The 19,613-nt window shown below is 45.9% G+C and overlaps 2 protein-coding genes across 4 annotated transcripts in view; both read left to right on the top strand.

Moving 5' to 3' along the window:
• The first annotated feature begins 425 nt into the window (after window positions 1-425).
• Window positions 426-7,839, top strand: LOC128746797 (transcription factor E2F3-like). 2 transcript variants are annotated; one of them, XM_053844115.1, is made up of 8 exons: window positions 426-1,014; window positions 2,283-2,403; window positions 2,732-2,874; window positions 4,493-4,581; window positions 4,821-4,981; window positions 5,541-5,653; window positions 5,815-5,953; window positions 6,027-7,839. In XM_053844115.1, exons 1-8 carry the CDS (start codon window positions 733-735, stop codon window positions 6,311-6,313), a joined length of 1,335 nt encoding a protein of 444 aa, XP_053700090.1. In that variant the 5' UTR covers window positions 426-732; the 3' UTR covers window positions 6,314-7,839. The 2 variants fall into 2 exon arrangements, with proteins under 2 accessions (XP_053700090.1, XP_053700091.1); XM_053844116.1 differs by lacking the exon at window positions 426-1,014 and adding an exon at window positions 1,123-1,282.
• A 431-nt stretch (window positions 7,840-8,270) lies between these two features.
• The window catches only part of cdkal1 (CDK5 regulatory subunit associated protein 1-like 1), a 163,145-nt gene continuing 151,802 nt past the window's right edge, over window positions 8,271-19,613 (top strand). The window contains exons 1-3 of one of the 2 annotated variants that reach the window (XM_053888250.1): window positions 8,271-8,410; window positions 9,148-9,333; window positions 9,555-9,667. In XM_053888250.1, the coding sequence (XP_053744225.1) occupies window positions 9,176-9,333; window positions 9,555-9,667 (271 nt within the window). In that variant the 5' untranslated portion in view covers window positions 8,271-8,410; window positions 9,148-9,175. The remainder of the gene's footprint in view (window positions 8,411-9,147; window positions 9,334-9,554; window positions 9,668-19,613) is intronic. The other variant, XM_053888251.1, reaches the window with a different exon arrangement.

The following is a 19,613-nucleotide window of genomic DNA, read 5'->3' as shown; positions in this document are numbered from 1 at the left end:
GGTATTGTTGAATATGTTGTTATTGAGGTGCTGTATAATTGTGTGGTGGCGTACGTAAGGTACGTACGCTGTGGCACTAGAGTTACGCTATATAATAAAGAAACAAGTAACGTCCACACGAGTCTCCGTCTCTTTCGGATAAGAGCCAGTAAAACGGAACCCGAAGATACTACAAAAGCATCTCTATCCTAAATAACTGACAGCCGACTCTTGTAAAAACCAAAAAATTGTATATTTCACTTTCACAAAAGGTCAGTTTTCATACTCATTTTGCTACGCGCACATAGACGATTGAGGCGCTCCATCTGTTGACATTGTTGGCCACTGCCTCCATCTAGCGGCGCGCTGGGGCAACGCACGCGGCGTGGTCGCTGACGTTGCCTGTTGACTCCAGCAAACGAGGCGGACTCTGCCGCTCCATCCACCAATGGCGTCGAGCATGCAGATTCCGTTTGAAAAACTGCCGGGAAATCCGAGTTTCGCGGGAGGGCTCTTGAGCGCGTAAACCGTATCCTTCATTCATCAGGCCGCTTCCTGAAGCCATTTCTGCGCGGAGGAAACTAGTGTCGCGCGACTTTCTAATCCGTTGCATCTGCTTAAATGCACCGTCATCGGGACAAATACACCACCAAAGTGGATGCGTCGGACTTTCATCTTCACTTTGGTGGCCGTATTTTTGTGAGACTTGCGCTGGATTAGCAGCCGGGGCGCATTGAAAGTACACAACGCAAGATGAGAAGAGGCAACTCCTCGGCTGCGGACAAAGTGGTTTTCGCGGGGGTCGGGAGCTCGCCTCTGGACAGCAGCATACTCCTGAGCACCCTGGCGGATCGCTTGAACCCCGGGCAGGCAAATGCCACCTATATTCAGATCATTACGACCCCTCCGCCTCGCAACGGTAGCCAGACCTCGAATGTGTGTTTATCCGAGCCGCAGATCAACAACATCTACACAACTCCTCATCAAGCTGCTGCGAACGGAACCGGACCACGACCCACGTTAGGAAGACCCCCGGTAAATCCTGCCTCTCCGCTCATTTCCACCGGTATTTGTTAGCCTGCTAGGCTAAAGCGAGCTTGTTGTTTCGGGGCAGCTAGCAGCGTTAGCTGCTTAGCCGGGGCACTCCGCTTAGCCAGGTGGCTAACGAACTCAGCTAAGTTCCCAAAGTGGGTCGAGCTTTGCACGAGCTGCTTCACGACCGGTGGATTCGGGAGAACCGAGAGCTTCGCTCGGCTAACTTGACGCTGCTTTTGAGTTCTCCTGCAGCCAGATGGAAGTGTTGGTGAGACAGCGCTGGCCTAGTGGCTCGTCTTCATCTGGGGGGTTGGGGGTTATCCGGCAGCTAGTTCGCCCACTTCTCTGTCCTCAGATTCTTCTCCTCGCTACCACTTTGTCGTCTGGAACACTGCGGTCTGCCACATCACCTTCTTTCGAGGTGCAAAGCAACTTGGATGAGAGTCATGTTAGCGCTCATGGCTAACCCCCTTAAGGATCGCTCGACACGTTTACTCTCATTAAAGCCATTTATTTTGAAAAGGCACGCAAAGCCGCTGAATAAAGTCTGTGTTCATGTCGACGTGGGGCCCGGGAGTGTGTTCCTACAGTGGAGGAGGGAGTCGATTCTTCAACACGAGGTTGCTCAAAAGTCTGTGTAGGCTGTTTTCTTTCTGCTCCTGGCTCGTCTTCTTTATGGTTCAAACTGGTCTGAAGCTGAAGCCATGGCCAGGCAGGGGGTGTGGGGAGCAGCTTGCTGATGTAAAATGGCTGACATTTTGAGTGTCAACAGAGGACATTTCTTCTCCTGGCTGGGTGGAAATGATCAAGTGGAGATGTGCTGTGATCCGGAGGCTCCAGTTTCTCTCAGCTGTTACCAGGACTGATGTGCAGCGACGAAAGCTTATAGTGTCGAGTCACAATAAACTCGGTCATTAGTGCTTATTCTTCACACCCAGACAGACATATTTAAGGTCCTTGATCATACAGCACATACCTGGCTGCTGCCTCAAATGGGGTGTGGAATAAACAACCAGGAACACCACACAGAGACCCTGTTTAACAGGCTGTGTAGTGGACAGTATGCAGGGTTCGCTCAACTGTATGTGAGTGAATCTCACTGGCTGCGTTTGGTGTGGAGCTATATGCATAAATGAACCCCCAAAAAGGATTTCCTGTGGAGTTTGATACTGTCCTCGTGTCATGTGAGGCAGCATCTCAATATCAATCCTGGACTCCAGTCATTTCTGTTCATGTGAACTCTGTTTCCATGCGTTCCCTCCCTGCAGGCGAAAAGGCGGTTAGCTCTCGATGATTCGGACCACCAGTACCAGTCAGAACCTGTCAAGAGTCCCAGGGGCCGAGGAGCGGGCTCAGTTTCTAACGGATCACGGATGAGGACCCCCAAAAGTGAGACATATGTGACTGTACATGTAGCGCTCCGAACATAGTGCAGCGATACACGCATCATTGTACTTGTGTTTCTGTGAGTAACTGCAGTGAAGGTAACTGCTGCTGTGATCAAATCCGTCGATCTTGAAGGACGTCACGACGATACACTTTGAATGGCTTGCTTGAATGAGTGACAGTCGGCTTTTTCTTAGCTCTTATGATGCTTGATCACACCTCCCCCATCTGTCTGGAGCCTTCCACCTGCCTCACTGCCAGCCTGTCATGTCAGAAATGAAGGTGCAACAATCCCTGCCGTCCTGAAAACCTTCCGTCTCTTTGCTTCAAGGTTCTTCTATAGCAGCCAAGTGTCCCCCTGAAAAGACGCGCTACGACACCTCGCTGGGCCTGTTGACGAAGAAGTTTGTGGACCTGCTGGCACAGTCTGCGGATGGCGTTTTGGACCTGAACCTTGCTGCAGATACGTTACAGGTCAGTTGTTACCAGAGCGGCGCAGACGTGCTTCACAACAGGAGGCAGGCTTGGTGGTGGGATCCTAGACCAACTGTTGCCAAAGCAACATGGCGGCTCCCTCTTTAAGGCGCCACACATAATGATAAACGGGCTGCTATGGTCCCAGTGTTGCACCTTCCTGACCAATGATGTTAAAGCCCCGTCCATCCTGACTGTCGGCAGGCGGTTAAGAGTGAATTCATCCTGACAATCAGCTTTGATAATGGCCGATGCAAGTACATGTTCAATATTTAGGAGTGAAACTCTTCTCCTGGTTGTCTGTGAGGAACGTCTTAATGTGTGTGGTGAGCAGCGACCAGACGATGGCCGACACCACACACACACACACACACACACACACACACACACACACACATGTAGCCACCAACAGCATCTTTGTGTGTGAGGTGACTGGAACTCACCTTGAACTCCTCAACAAGTCGGGGGCCCTGTCTGGTGTTCCACTTGGCACACAGTCTCTCCACCTCTGCTTTGACATTGCTGTTGATGTCGGTTTTTGTGACTTTATACACGGCATATATCCACCTTTAATGCAAAGCATAGCCATGTGCGACTCTCCGCCAGGCTCGAGGAGGAGCCGAGGTCTCGTGTTTTCACCCGCCGCGTCAGTACCGCCTAAAGCCGAGGGAGAAGTCGTTACTGATGACATTAAGTAGGTCTGAGGGACGCTCTGATCAGGAGTTCTGCTGCCCATCACCGATACCGATCACTTGGATTGACATTGAATTTGTAATCAAAATGATGAGACCCTCTGTACACATGATGTGGAAAAAATTAACTTAAAAAAAATATATAGAAAAATTATTCCTCTTCATGGTGGCAAAAAATAGAAAAACCTTGTTGATTGCAACAATTGTTCTGTCAGAAGGACTGAAGTGAAAAACATTTAATTTGATGTGAGACGGCGCAGGTGAATCTCTAGAGACTGTGCTGTGTCCGTGAAATATTTACATAGTGTAGCTGGACTCTTCAGATTCAGGTGGCTGATCTGGCGACGGATCGGGTGGTTTCCGTCTCCGGGTAAACAACACCTGATAAAGGCTGCTCATCTAGCTCAGTGAAATGAATCATTATTTCTTATCGTTCTGAATGTCACGCTCGGACCGGAACCAGTGGTCTCACTCTTATGAGCCTGGAAAACTCTCCCTGCTCCATCAAGTGCTGCCGCTGTTCCATTTGAAGGCGCTTCCCTGTCCCGTGGATGTGCTGCAGGATGCAAACTTAACATGACAGATTGAAAGATCCATTACAGCAGTAGGGAGGAACGGAAGCATCACAACCAGCAGAGCTTCATCAGAGCACCAGCTGTCACACGCGATCAGTTCGGCAGTGACAGGTATTGATCAGCATTCACCGAAATCGGCTGAACATGATTGGAGCATCCCTATCGGTGTCTTTGTTGCGTGTCAGTCTGACCTGGTTGTAGAAGCTGTGACAAGGCGGCTGTACTCTCCTGACGCATGTTCACACTTGGTGCAGCGGAAGATGGTGATGTTTGGGTGAAAGTTCTGGTTGTTGTGATTCCCAGTATAAATCGGCTCGGTGTCTGTGAACCACTTTTGTCGCCTGCTTCCAGGTACAGAAAAGGAGGTTGTACGATATCACCAATGTCCTTGAGGGGATTCATCTCATCAAAAAGAAATCCAAGAACAACATTCAGTGGATGTAAGTGCTGGTTTGTTCTCCTGCTGTCAGTGTTTTGCCTGCCACACTACTCACCTGCCTCAGCCATCACAGCTGTAGCCATCTGCAGCACAGCTGGGCTCACAGGGGCAAGTTACTGCACGTCACACACGATACATAGAATCCTGAAGATATATGACTTGTCCGAACCCTAACCTGAAGTTCACTGCCAGTGGTTTTAGCAATGTGTGTGATGTGAACTGTGATGTGTTGGCTCACAGGGGCTGCAGCCTGTTGGAGGAGGAAGGAGCCCTGAGCCACAGGCAGCGGCTGACGGCAGAGGTTTCTGCACTGGCAGAGGAAGAACAAAGACTTGAACAGCTCATCCAGAGGTGCAGTCTGGAGACAAGCAATTTGTGCGAGTTGCCGAGCCATCAAAAATATCCTTCACTCGTAATGCAGTCCCCACTGCCTGTTTGAGTATCAGCTGTCGTGCGTGAAGGTGCGAGTTCCTTCCTGATGGCTGAGCTTCTATCCTTCTCCACTTGGATTAATTTCTTCTACAGTTGTTTGGTCGCTGTTTGGGGTGTTGGTCGTTGATTTTTTTTAAGGTGAATCTTAGTCAAAACCTCGGGGACTGGTGGTGAGAGGGAGACCACCCGGCTGTTTAATACCAGCTAACAATGCCTGGGCTATCAGGACAACTATTGAAACGGGTCAAGGTGTGTTGCAAATACATGCAATAGTTCAACTTCAGTTTGCTTATTCAGCAGGTTGTGTTATAAAGTTGAAACCAATTCGGAGTACTGTTGCACCACTGCCCGCAAATGCCAGTGATCCTGGGAAAAGGACAAAAGATGGTTGTGAATTTCAGTCAAGCTGATGAAAACTCAATGCTGAATGTGTGTGATGTGATCACGAGGTGCTGATGCTCTGTCCATCCCTCACTTGTTTAGCCAGATGGCACTCGTGTGTCTTCCTTGACCTTTGCGCCTCCACATTTGCCTATGTGACGTACCAAGATATCAAACAGATTGGAAGCTTCCAAGACGAGACGGTTATTGTTGTCAAAGCACCAACAGAGACCAAACTAGAAGTACCAGATCCTGCGGAGGTATGTGTTGACGCACCAACATGTTCAGACTCACAGTCAGGCTGCTGGAGCTTCGCTCGTCTGGAAGGTGTTTGAAGCATCTCAGCGTGGCCTGCTGCTGTGTCATTATCTCCAAGATCCAGGGAGTCCGGCCACATGCTTCAGGGCCTCTCTGCTTACAGGCTTTGTCCATCCACCTGACAAGCACCAAGGGTCCCATCGAAGTCTTCTTGTGTCCCGATGAGAACGAACCCAGAAGCCCTGTGAAAAACAGCAACACGGACATCAACGGGAATTCGCCTTTCCTCAAAGTCCTGCAAGGTTCGTGTGGGATGGGTTTCTAAAACACTTGTGTGCAGCTGTGAGCATCAGCCGCCACTTTCCTCTCTTCCAGATCCGGGCTTCTCCACCTCCTCCGGTCCACCACTGCCTGCGCCCTCGTCCTCCGTCGCCGTCACGACCCTGTCTCCCATCTCGTCCACCTTCACCAGTCTTCTCCAGCAAACCGAGGACCAGATCCCGGCCTCGCTGGGACCCTTCTTGAGCGTGGGGCCGTCTCTCCTGGACCAGGAGGACTACCTACTTGGTTTGGGAGACGACCAGGGAATCAGCGACTTGTTTGACGCCTGTGACTTTGACAAGATGCCTGCGCTCGGCCTGGATGATCTCTTGTGCAGCTAGCAGCTGCTCAACACCATCCAGAGTGTGCGGCAATTCAATAATAATTCTGATCCCCTGACTGTGTCGTCGGACTGAGCCTGTTCTGAGTACCTAGAAAAATATATATATCGAGGGACTCGTTGGAGTCCCGGGCAGACCGAAGCCCAAGTTCTTCTGATGGAGTTGGATCCTCTTACCATTGATGCTCGAGCGTCCCAACTCTGCTGTCAAGCCTTGATTCAGATGGTGAAACAAAATCTCATTGCTTAAAAAGAAACACGGAGCATCGGCGTGACGGTCAGCTAGACGGTTAGATGAAGACCTGGACTGCATGCTGACTGTGGAACCGGACTGGAAACAATCACTCATTCAGTCGACGTTGCACAAACTGGAGGTGAGAATCAATGAGCGCCTTAAGAACCTGGAACCTTTTTTGTTATTTCTTATTCTGCTGCGAAAAGCCATTTAACCTTCAAATAATATTGAACGTTTCAGGACCTACCCTTGTGCTTTTAACCCTCCCTCCAGCCGATATCACGAACTTACCAGTTAGTATTGACTTTAGCCACGTTCCTAACTTTAGCGCCAGCCGTCTTAGACGTGACACAGCTTTTACCCGTTTGTTCTAGAAGGGCTTTAGGGAAGTTTCAAAGTGTCACGGTTTTATTTCCCTGCAGTGGGAGGTGATGTTGCTGCTGCTTGTGTGTGTGTGTGTGTGTGTGTGTGCGTCTGTGTGTGTTGGAGCATGTACAGGTTTCTGTATTTGTCAGTGAAAAAGGTACAGCTGTGATTCCGAGTGGTGATTGACTTATTAAGTCGTTAGATGTTGATGTTAGACGTCTCACGTGCACAGTTGCTTGTAAGAGGTGGACCGGATTGCAGCAATACTGAGTGGTGCGCCCCATTGATTTGATGATGCTCAGCTTTTCCGCCCCCCCCACTGGCCGCCATGTGCACTGCTTGTTCTTCCACCTTGTCTTGGTATGTCCCTCACATGCTTGAACTAAATTCAACGGTTAACTTGTGTTCAAGTTAAAATGAATGTTCTTATCAACATCCCTAACCGATTCTTTTTGGCCCGTTTTAAGTTGTTCTTAGCCGTGTTTGATATTTCTCACAGTTTCTTCACCCATCACCGCAATCTGTTCTGAGCTTTATCCGCCTGTGTGACCAGAATCTCCATTTATTTGGAAAGAATGTACCTTTAAGTTTCTTGAGGAATGTTTGGCTCGTAAGGCTCCTTCATTCATCCTCTCATATTTGTCCGATGTTAGATTGTACAGTAAGTAATTGGCGTGTTCATCACAGTGAAGTGTGAACCAGCACTGTTTTGTAATAAGCTGTCACCAAATATACTGAACTATTCTGAGCTGACTAAGGTATTTGGTAGGAACCAAACTTTCTTGTATGTTGCTGCCTGCTTCCTCTAATGACACCGGAAAAACCCGAGCTGAGACATGACTTTTGTTTTACATTTGGAACACGAGGATGGCGTGTGTCGTATGTTCTTTAACTTTTGTTGAAAAAAGGAATTACAGTTGTTTGTTTTGGGGGGTTGGGTGGGAGGGAGAGATGGGAATTGTTTTGTATTAAGGGCATTTGTAATTGAAATTTTGAATAAAGGCAATATAAGTGAGTGAGTGGGCTTTGTCATTCATCACCACACTTTGGGTTTATTTCTGCATTCAACTTGGGTTAGGGTTAACCTGTCACACTGCCACCCCTTGGGCGTTATCCAGAGCCACCTCTGGGTTCACAGTACATGAAGACAGTTGTTTTTAATCACAGTTTACTTGATGGTCATGAATAAGTCTTAAAAATAAATCTGTGATATATATATATATATATATATATATATATATATATATATATATATATATATATATATATATATATATATATATATATATATATATATATATACACGCTATAGTTACGTATCTTCTGACTTGCAGCACATTTTGTGCATTGCGGATCGCCGTAGTGACGTAGTAGCATGGCGGACTGAGACTTGTGTCAAGTATGTTTTGATTCTACAAGTGATCGTTTCTGCCTTTTCTGTTGCATTTTCACACCAAGTCAACATCGAAGCGACCCGCTTGTCACCTGCGCACACAGGTATGACGCAGTCACTTGACCCTCTTCCTCTGTTTTTGTCCAAAATACGAGACACGTGGGCTGTAGCTAGTTAGCATCGGATATGCTAACCAAGCTCGTTGCATGCTGTCTCCTTTGAATGTTTAAATGTTTGTCAAGGAACTATGTTTGTCAGATTACTCTGATAATCGAAGCTTCTCGATATGATTTTAATGGTAAACGTTATCTTTTGATGACTTACTTGTTGACAACTTCGTCATTCCTTGTCCTGAATTCGAGTGCTCAGCAACAACAGCTAGATAAGGTGATTGAAAACAGAGCAACTCTAGCAGTTTCTCTTTCTCTACAGCTAGGTCTTAGCGTTGTCACAATGACCAAGCACGCTCCCAAGACAGGTGATTTCCACCGTCCTGTGATGCTCACGAGAAGCAGCAACTCTCGCCAACATCACAGATGAATAAACGGTCGAGCTCGGCCCCCTCTCCTCTTGAATAGCAATGGCCGGGCTTACTTCACTTCAGTCACTCTTGTCATGAGTTGTTGGTGCTAGCATGGTAGGAGCTGGCCTCCATTCGAGATTGATTCAAATAGTTCACTCTTTAGGTTTTACAATAGTGTCACGCCACTCAATTCCAGAAACGTCATGCTCATAAAACCAACCAGATGTGTTGACATGCTGACCCAAAAAAGCTCAGTGTCCTCAGTGGCAATAGTTTGTTGAATAGAAATGATATGGCCTCAAACACGTTTGTGCCCAGTGTTACCAGCTGCTTGCTTTCTGAGACCATGCCGTCCGCCTGTGACTCCCTGATCGACGATATCGAGGACATTGTGTCCTCGAGTGACCCCACCCCTCACGAGAGGCAGTCTGCAAGGAAAAGCATCATTCCCAGGTCAAGGAAAAAAAGGGAAATTGTCAGCAATGAGGAACTCCAAGCTGACAGGTGAGTGTGTGGTAGTTAGCTAGTAATAGATAAAAACGTCCATGATCATGGGGTGCCAAAATGATGATGTGCTTCTCGTTGCTATAGTAGTGCCAGACATAAAGGGAATATTTGGAAGTAAACAACCAACAGCCCAATAAATGAAGAATGAAGTCCTGCATGTTGTCATTGTGTCCTGATCCGGTTGTTGGCCTGTCAGTGATTGTCTGTCTCTTTTGTAGTCTTATCCCTGGGACCCAGAAGATCTGGATGAAGACGTGGGGCTGCAGCCATAACAACTCCGATGGCGAGTACATGGCGGGACAGCTGGCTGCCAGCGGGTACAAGATAACAGGTGAGACAAGGTTTGTGTGGCTCACAGTCAGTTGTGAGCGTTTGACTGGTGCAGTAATAGATTCCAACACAAGGTGGCAGCATAGCTCTTTACAAAAGCGCCTTAGATTAGACGAGTCCTGTATTTGACCCACTCTGGGGAATTATTGTTCATAAATTCTATGGTTGAAAATGTTTTCACTGAGCCAAAACATTATGACCATCATGTTGTATTACTGCAAATGTTGCTGCTTTTGGGCTTTGATAACTAACAAGACGCTGAATAGTCAGGTGGCAGGGGCTGGATTCAGTTGCAGGTTGTGATCCAATGAGTAGATTTTTGTTAAGCTACTGCTGATATAAGCAAAGATCATCTGAAGCATCTTGGTTTGTTCTTCGTGTGGCTGTGAAGATGACAGATTAGTGATGGTTGGACTGTGCAGCGGTGTTGGAATGGGCACCAGTGGACCTCAGAGCAGAGCAGAGCAGCGGAGGGGGCCAGTCTTGCCTGTTCAATATGGTTCATTACTTCCTGTGACTTTCTCCTCACATGTGTATTGTTAAAAAATAATTTAGCAGACGTGGTTCTTAAAACTGGCATTGGCCACCACCATCTCTTGAACATGAAAACTACCGTTCAAAGTTTGTGGTACTCAATCATTGACTTGTTTTGCTACTTTAAAGGCTGAATTGGAAGTTTGTCAATAGCTTAGAACTGTGGCTCTGGAATCTGAACATCACACACACACACACACACACACACACACACACACACACACACACACACACACACACACACACACACACACACACACACACACACACACACACACCTTTGTAATGTTGTGGTAGGAATTGTGCTTCATCCTGATTCATCTGGAAATAAATCTGCCAAATTCTGACCAAAACACAATTATTCATTGAAATATGCTCAGTTTTACTGGACAAATGAGGATCAGCATCATTGGTTTAGGTGTGTGTGTGTGTTGCATGTTGATATTAGCCCCTCCGGCGGTTCCCTCACCATGGGGTCCCTCCTGCTTTAGAGGGACATTAATCACACACTTCAAAAATGCAGATGTACTCACGGCCACATGCGCCAGACAAAGAAACTCACCCGTTCCTGACCACGGGAGACTCAGTGTCCACAAGGGCCCAGGCCGGCGCTCGGCCCCGTCATCTTGCCTGTTCAGACCCTTGATCTTTCCCACCTTTCTTTGTTTTCTCTGTGCTGCTTCCCCAGAGCTTCACACTGATGCAACCATGGTCACAGATGTTGACATGCAGCAGCAACTAGATATTCAAAAGAAAATCACTTTAGTGTTGATCCGTTTTGTAGTAATCTGTTTTATTAGTCTCTCTCCGCTGGACAATATCATCATCGGTTTCCTGATGGAGAACCAATAGCTGATTCTGTAATGCAATATTTGCCTATTGCCTATATATGTCTCCAACAATTTGATTTGACCTTGAAAGAGGTGACAGACACCCTGGACTGCTTCAGCACACACTCACCTTCTTTTGGTCTTTATGGTTTTAGCCTGTGGGAGGAAATCGGAGTGCACTATTTCACCAACCGCTTGTGCGTTTGCAGCCAAGCTCTGCCACAGCGATGACATTGGCAGGAAACAAATCGGCACAGAAGCCAAGCGCAAGAGCTTGAGAAAGTTTTCCATGAAACGATTTAAAACAAACCATCTGTAATCTCGCTTTTAAGAGCAAGAATCCAACAAAGATAGCAGCCCTTTATCATCAAAAGTGCGCAGGTGTCTTTGACTGTAACAAACCTGAAACAATCCTCTCCTTGTTCCTCCAAATCTCTCTTTGTTGTCTCTTTCCACAAAGCGTTTTAAAGGTCAGCGTCTCACCACTGAAGCCCGTGGATTACTTTGATTCTTGTCTGTTGCTGTTTTTCAGTCCGCTCCCCTCACATGCCCCCGCTCTCCTCCTTCGTACCTTTTTTCTCCCTGAGTGCTGAAATTGCCTGTCATGGCCAGAATCAGGAAAGATTACAGTATAGCCTGCTGGGATTGTTTTCAATGCCGCATTATGGATTCAACTGTCGGGCTTGGCATGAAATCGCTGTGCAGAGGAGAAGTTGTGCTTCTGAAGAATGTCTGCTCTTTAAAAAAATGTTTCCATGCATCATTGGCCCGCCTCTCTGTCTGATAGATCAACAGCAAAGTGTTCTCTTTCATCACACCGGGTACCAAATCGAGGTGAAACAAAGAGCCAATTTCTCACTTGATTTTATGCTGTGAAAACATGACATCACCTTCTCTCCCTCCTGCTCGTCTCTCCGTCCTCCCCCTCCCATCCCTGTTCTCACAACCCTAATAACTATTTCTGGCGTTCACAAACTATGACATCACCTGTTGTGAGCTGTAGTAGCCCTTCCAAGCCTCGCCGCCTGGTGGCACTCTTGTCCCAGAAGAAGTGGAAAAAGATGAGCTCATGCTTGGCTCACTCTGCTTTTCTATTCTCATTCATTGTTTCCAGGAGCCATTGAAGCTTCTGTGTCGATGGAATGAAGTCATCTAGTTATTTTTTAAGTCACTTTCCAATGAAATCTGAACAACAGATTGAATTGCATTCACTCGAGTGCTACTTATTTTTACCTTGTGATACTTCAAATCTAAAATGGTAATGCATCATATATTAATTATATGGATGCAGACACTGACCCGCCCCATTGTCCTTGTTGTTGTAATGCGTTTTTAATTAACACACACTCAAGTTATGCTGTCTTTTTTTGACGTTCGAATGAATGTAATTGACAACCTGGCTCTTTGTCAAGCTTTTCAGTTCCAAAGGGGGCGCTGTTTACCCACATTAACGAGGACCTGTAATGACAGCAACAGATGTGCCAAAAAGTGACTTCATCGAGACCCGCGCATACACACGCACACACACTCTCTTTATGGAAAGCTACACCAGGATTTTTGGTTGTTCTTGGCCGTGCTCTTCTAATCCCAATCTCCTCCTTGCCTGCTGGGCACACGCTCACCTCACCCACAGACCCAGCTCTTCAGTTATGATTTTTCATACCGGTTACTCCCTGTTTTATCAGCCAAATTCTCAGTTCCTGCTTTGAGCACAGGCAGTTGCAGGATGTGGGTTTTCAGAGACGTGAGCGGCAGACTCAACGTTCCAGGTGCTGTTTTAAATGTCACACGCGTGTGTGCGCGGCTCGGTGGCTGTCAGACAGCTGCTGAAATAGATGAGCACAATTGTAACAACACTAGCACTACACTGTAATTGAATTTAAAGTTCTCATCTGACTCCAACGGCTTTTGTGTTCAAAGCTCTTCTGCTCTGTGTGATTGCATTACATCACCGCGTAGTAGTCTCTCCCTCCGGGTAGCTTGCATACGTCTCATTCATAAAACTGTGAGCGTGAAGATTTTCTCATTGGCCGACAGTGTGCCGTGCAGCATCGCATGCCGCGGCGTCACAGCCAATCAGAACTTACAATGCCTCTCCTGACTCCTCCTCTGATATATACCCGTCTGCACATTAGCACTCATAACCATCTTACACGTTTGTTCTGCTCGCACACGGCAGACATGAGAGCTGACAGTTTTCGACAGCCGTCACTCTGCGAAGATGATGCGCTGTGCTTACGCGTGTGGGGAAAAAAGAGATCCTTCTGCTTCTCCTCCTTGTCAGCCTCTGGTTCAGATGAGAGTGGTGGGAAGAAGAGTTAAAAGAAATGAGGGGAAAAAGTCAGTGGGGAAGAGAGGACAGTGATGCGACGAAGAGCAGAGTGAGACTGATGCACTGGCAGCCGACTCGCTGACTGCCGGGTAAAGAAAGGATTGAGTGGGCAAGTGTACGACTGGGGAATCTGTGATGAGAATGGAGGAGCGCGGCGTGGAGTGATAGAGAAATCACAGTGACGGAAAGCACTGACATGTGAAGAGATGGTGGGAAGGGAACGGAGCAAGATGCTCGGGCAGATGTGGAGACGAGCGAGTGCATGTAGTGCACAAGGAGATGGGAGGTCGCAGATGGCATAGTTAGCTCTGCCTCTTCTATTAACAATTGTTAGTCATTTAGATTGTGACCAAAGTCTCCTATTTGACCCACTTAAGACCATAAGTGAGGTTTCAGTAATGAAGTGCAACCATTTTTAAGGAAGTAGTTCAAGTTTCTTTCCAAATCCTTCCCCGTGTTTTTCATACGTCACAAACGCGTCTTGTTTTAGAGATATTCATGAGGATCAGGTGGAATGACTCCTATTTTCCTAAATGATTATAGGTCACATTTGACATTGTAATGCCTGCAATGCCATTCAGATATTTGTTTTATAGAACAGTAGTACGTATAAAGTGATTTGTCCTCCGCTGCTCAAAGACAAGCAATGTTTTTTAAAAACATTTTCATGGTTAAATTGTACCCTAAACCAAGTTATGATTTATAACTCTGCTTTTCTAGTCATTCATATTCATGATTTCATACATGCGTTGTGTAATGCGTGTTGAAAGTGGTGGTAGCACGCCCGTTTCCATCTCTGTAGAGTGTAACACATTCGCATACAAACATGTCCCTAAAGCCTCAAATCCATCCCAAGTCCACAAATAGATCTGGAGTCCGGGCAGTCAAGTGTAACCATTTAAAGACCTGGAAATTGGAGCGATCCCCGGCCCTGTGTGTGCGAATGCCTCTGTGTATCTGGGTGATCCTACAAGGTGACCCAAGTGTACACAGCACCCAGCGACCATTTGGATTAGAGGCCCGGCCTGAGCATTCCCAAGAGAGAAATAGGGATGGAATGGAGGAAAGTGGAATTGACAGAGGAAAAAAAGAGGGGATCACTTCTCAATCTCATATATTGATTACTGTAAGGAAGGGAATTTGGGCCACATGGCACACTCAGCTGATGAAAACAGCTTTTTCAAGAAAAAGTGTTGGAGAGTTGAAATGGCCTGGATCACTGTGGGGGATTTTACCCAGTCTGCTTTGATGGCTTTTGTGTTTCGGATTGATGTCTGGTCACTCATTCTGTTAATACATTGATGTGGAAGGTTTGAGGTGAAATCTAAGTTCAACTCCAATGTGATTGAGGATTTCTTTTAAATTCATTATGGAGAGGTGTGTTCCCCTTAGTAGGCAGACAACCAACCATTCCACCCCATCATCGTCGGAATTTCACTTGCATTCCAGGGAAAGTGGGAATACCTGCAGAGGTTTCATGGGCAGGAGCCTTTAGAGGGTGGGACCAAGGGACTTGAGGTTTGCACATACCAGCAGGTTCTCTTAATTTTGACTCCCAAGTGTTCCTGAATGGAAGCCTCAGAAAACACGTTTTGACTGATGGCGACTCATTGACTCGACCAACCCCAAATAGGGAGCACCGATGATGTTTGGCACTTGAAAATCCTCTCCCTATTTTGGGATAATGAGCTTGTCTGCGACTTAACTGGCCTTCTATTTTTGTCTGTCTAACTTCTAATCAGACTCTGTCCTTTGTTGGCGTTTGTCATCTCGACTCGGCTAGGAAAACAAATGCAATTTCCCTCCGTGAAGAGGAAATTAAAGCTTAAAAGACATGAGCAATTATTGTGACATGCAAAGCTTTTGGTGCGGAAAGAAAGTATGTGGGTGACTTCAGGATACAAAGCAAAGCGAGTGGAGATGTGGGCATTCAAGGACATGTAATAAATGACTTTTGCAGGGTTTCTTTGAGGTTTTTCTCTCCCTCCCACTCGACTCACTTTGGCACTTTTGGTGTTGTTTTGGTAGATGACCCCTTCTTTCTGTACCAATGTCCAATGTTCAGCCATCAGTCCCATTATTTTCTGGCCACCCGCTGAAACAGAAAGCGAGGGTGACCTGCATTCTCGCTTGTGGATGTTCCAATAAGGCCACCTGCTGAAATGAAAGCACTGGCTACCTATGATTGAGCACAGGGAGTGTGGGCATTTAGGTTTGTACGTCGAATGATTTTTGTCATTTCTGTGAGGACAAGTCCAAAATTGAAAGGTTGGATGAATGAGTCCATGTGCAGCCGTGAAGCTTGCCAGTGCCTCCTCACTGCTTTGTGTTAAATTAATTCCACATGTGTCTCTCTCATGTTTCCTTCATACATATAAATGAATTGCTGATAGATTTCCATGTGAGAGCACAGATATGAGATAAAATGGATTTAAAAGCCGTAAATGATGTGAGCAGTGGAGTAATTCGACTCATCACTGGTCAAAGTAACCTTTGTCTCTTTCTCTGTTCATTTCACTGGATGTCAAATGAGTCAGTGGCATTCCAGCATGTCATAAATTCAACATTCATTTCAATTCCGAGGAACTTGTTCCGATGAATGTAGTTGGAAATGATGTGTGGTCGTCATGATTATTGCTCCAGCCGTCTAGCCATCTAGATATACACCGTCTGAATGCTCAACACCACTCGTAAGACTTGTTGTCAGTTATACTATACGTCACCTAATTGGTCTGTCTAATGGTAGAGAACCGGCGGGGGTGGCGGTGGGTTACAATGAAAAACTACTTGTCTTTCTGTCTGTTAGCTGAATTTGCTCAGACACCGAATGGATTTCATGACATATTTCATATAGCATAGAAATCATGTGTGGATTCATCATTTGAGCTGCAGCAGCAACTGTTGGGGGGGTTCTGAAACTCTGCTGCCAACTGTTGTCCCGTTGAGCTCATTGCTATCAATGATTTTTCAAATGCTAAAAAAGGTATTGATGTGTAGTCTGCTCTCCGCTCAATAGGGAGGTCTCGCTGTAACAACAGTGTCATTGACATGCTGGAGAAACGTGGCAGGAGAGTGCCTGATTTTAAAGTACGTCTGATGAGTTGAGAGGAACATGAATCAGCCCTGTCCCACACATGTAAAGGAATTGAATTACACGTCTGTTTCGCTGGTTAGATCAATTCAGCTTCACTTTATTTAAGCTATAAAGAGGCAATGGGGAATTCAGCTTGGTATTTGTATTTCATTTGTCTCTGCTGCAGTTATCTCTATGGAGACTGGAGAGCGAGACTCGCACACATACAGAAATGTGTGAAGTTTATTGGTAATCTGTGGATTTTTGGCAGACAGATGGCTGCTCTAATCTTCCTGACAGCTATGTGTGTGTGTCGAACATAAGTCTGTTGCCGCAGAAGTCTTGTTGATTACTGGATTTGCTGCAGTCGGGAAGAGTAGCTTTTTTATTGGCATTATTTTGGTGCATTTATGTCAGAGAATGTAGTATTTAAAGCACAGTTGTAATGTTAACTGGGATAGGGTGCAGCCCCCTGCAGTGCAGTTCTGCATTTGGTCATTTTCCTTGTAAAAACCAGAAAACAAAAGGCTTCCAAAGTCTCCCATGTTCTGTGATGCGAATATGGATTTCAATAGTAGCATTGCTTAAACCTGCAACACCAGCGTCCAGATTCTCCGCCAAAGCAGAGGTGGAACATCATAAGAGTGCATATACATAAAGACACATTCATTTTAGGGTTGCTCATACACTGAAAATAGGCTTTGCAGTTTGTGGCACATTTAAAACGCACTATAAAATACTTCATACCTTTGAGGCACCAATGAAATGGGGCGCTGATGAGACGATAAAAACATGTCACGTTGATTGTATTTGAGGTCTGCAGCCACTTCACGAGTTCAAGCACGCAGCAGCTACCTGAAAATGTCAACCATGTACTTCACTGGGTGCTTGAGTCTAATACGGTGGAGTGTAAAGACGCATTGATTTCTCACTACCTGTCCAAGTGTATAGAAGTACAGCGGCGGCGTGATTGTCTCAGCTTGATTTAGCTCCTCTGACCTAATATCTGATTAAAGACGCTCAGATGTGTGCAGGAGCTGGATTACCATATAAAAAGGCAGTGACAGGACATCAGATAAATCTGACGCCATCTGTTTGCAGCGGAATCTCGGCGCGTGTGCGCGCCAGCTTTTCATGTGCGTGCGCGGCGCCTCTTGATCGCTTCGCATTTTTAGGCTTGTTATTGAATTTTTACTGGAGATTTTCCTTCCGTGCTATTATTTTCACATCTGTCCCGAGAATACAATTTAGCCTTGAACACTGACGTGAACAAAGGCATTATTTATTCATTGTGGAAAACGCACTAAACTGCTCCGTCTTGTTATGATTTATTGATTAAGCAGAGAGTTCTCAGGGATTGGGATTCATGTCTGCCTCACCTAGCTAATGCTTCGTGCATCCTCCCATCTGCTCCCAAATGTGTGGAGTCCCATTTTTGGGATGTTAAGAGTGCTTTTAATGATTCCTGGAGATGACTGCTGAAACACCAATTTCTTTTTTCAATTCATCTGCTTAGATTAATGAAAGGACAACAAAGACATGTTATTGAAGTGGTCACTTTCCTAGGTAGTGTGAAGAGTTTGATATATATTAACTGCACTTTTGAGCCTGTTAATGAAATGATTTATTCGGCAGAATTGATTATTTTACAAAAGAGCTTTGATGAAATGAGTGACGTTACATATGACAGTAATAAGATGTTGCGTCGACAGTCCTTTACGTTGTGTATTGACGCAATGAAAGAAGGTTCAAAACTTAAACAAATGAACTACTGAACTATTCTATTGAACCTTGCAGCCGGCCTTTTTAATCGGAAGCTTCAGTGCTTCTAACTGGAGATCGTACTGTTCCAGAGCTGGTGCCAGCGCGAGACCTATATGTTGAGCACAACATATTTAGATCCCAAAGCCTCTACATTCATTCATCCAGTGAGGTGCCAAAATTCACCTAGCGTTTACATAGGTAAGCACATTAGCTGCACGTCTACTGTAGGTGTGTAGGTGTGATTCCGAGCGCCGCTGTGCTGATTTGAAACCGCAGGTGCTAATGCGTTCAGGCCAACAGAGGGTTTCAATCAAAATCTGCATTGTGACTATTTATAATGCGGTAGAGACTGAGGAAGGGTGTAGCTGTTCGCGCACAAGTGCATGTAATTCAAAGAGACGTTGCCAAGCGAACAAGGTGGTCCTGTAAGCTTATCACATGTGGCGCTTCTGAGCAAAATATGTTTCCTTCAGATTAATTCTTTCCACTAAATTACAGAGCAGCTCTGCAAATGTGGGCTTTTTCTTACTTTTAACCTTTTCCTGAAGCACAAACAGCCATTTCTGAGTAACTTCAGATGCAGTTTTCTTTTAAAGCACAACTGTGTTTGATGTGTCAGTATATCTAATTAACACTGCTCCTGTGATTGGAAGACAAAAGACCCGTACAGAGTCAGTCACCAACTCTCCTCTCGTCCTTCTTGGTATCAACATCACAGCGGTTTCTTTGTCATGTCCAATCTTCTTAACATTTCTCTTGATTCCCTCCCACATTCAAACTGCATCTCTGAATATCTGTCTGCGCCGCTGCCGCTTTTGTCTGCACGCTGATCTTCTAATCAGCAGCCAGCAGTGTCTGGGGTTTACGTGAAATCATTTGCCAAGCCGCTCATTCTTCATGTCTCCTTGTCTTACCGTCTTGTTTTCCACATTCCTCGCCTCTATTGTCTTGATCTTTTATTTCTTTCTACTTGCAGCACTTTATCCATCTTCTCAGCTGTGCGATGGTGCAGAGGAAAAAGTACCAGAGTCAGGGGATCATAACATTCGATAGCTTCAAACTCTCTACATCAAACGGACATGTTATGTGCCTCTGCCTTGGAAGCCACCACTACCCCCCCCATGCTCTCTGTATCAGAAAAATAGAGTCTCTGCGCCGGAGCTATTTGCATAACATTTGCATACGAACCCCAACTGGCTGTTTTGGGAATGCCAAGAGGCTAAATTCAGTATTTATTAACTGGGCCCATAACTAGTTTCACTTTTTCATGGCATTTGCATCTGATTTGCATGTCCCTTAGCTTGGATCTGGGAATACGGGGCCAGATGACCCAAATTGTTTCAATTCCACCCAGAACTGAGAAGCGAAGGAAGGTCTAATTATCGCTATTAATCGAATTAGGGAGCTTTACATG

Source organism: Synchiropus splendidus, chromosome 15, assembly GCF_027744825.2.
Source record: "Synchiropus splendidus isolate RoL2022-P1 chromosome 15, RoL_Sspl_1.0, whole genome shotgun sequence".
Taxonomy (NCBI): domain Eukaryota; kingdom Metazoa; phylum Chordata; class Actinopteri; order Syngnathiformes; family Callionymidae; genus Synchiropus; species Synchiropus splendidus.
The sequence above is the reverse complement of the archived record's forward strand: the minus strand, read 5'-3'. Positions and strand labels throughout refer to the sequence as shown.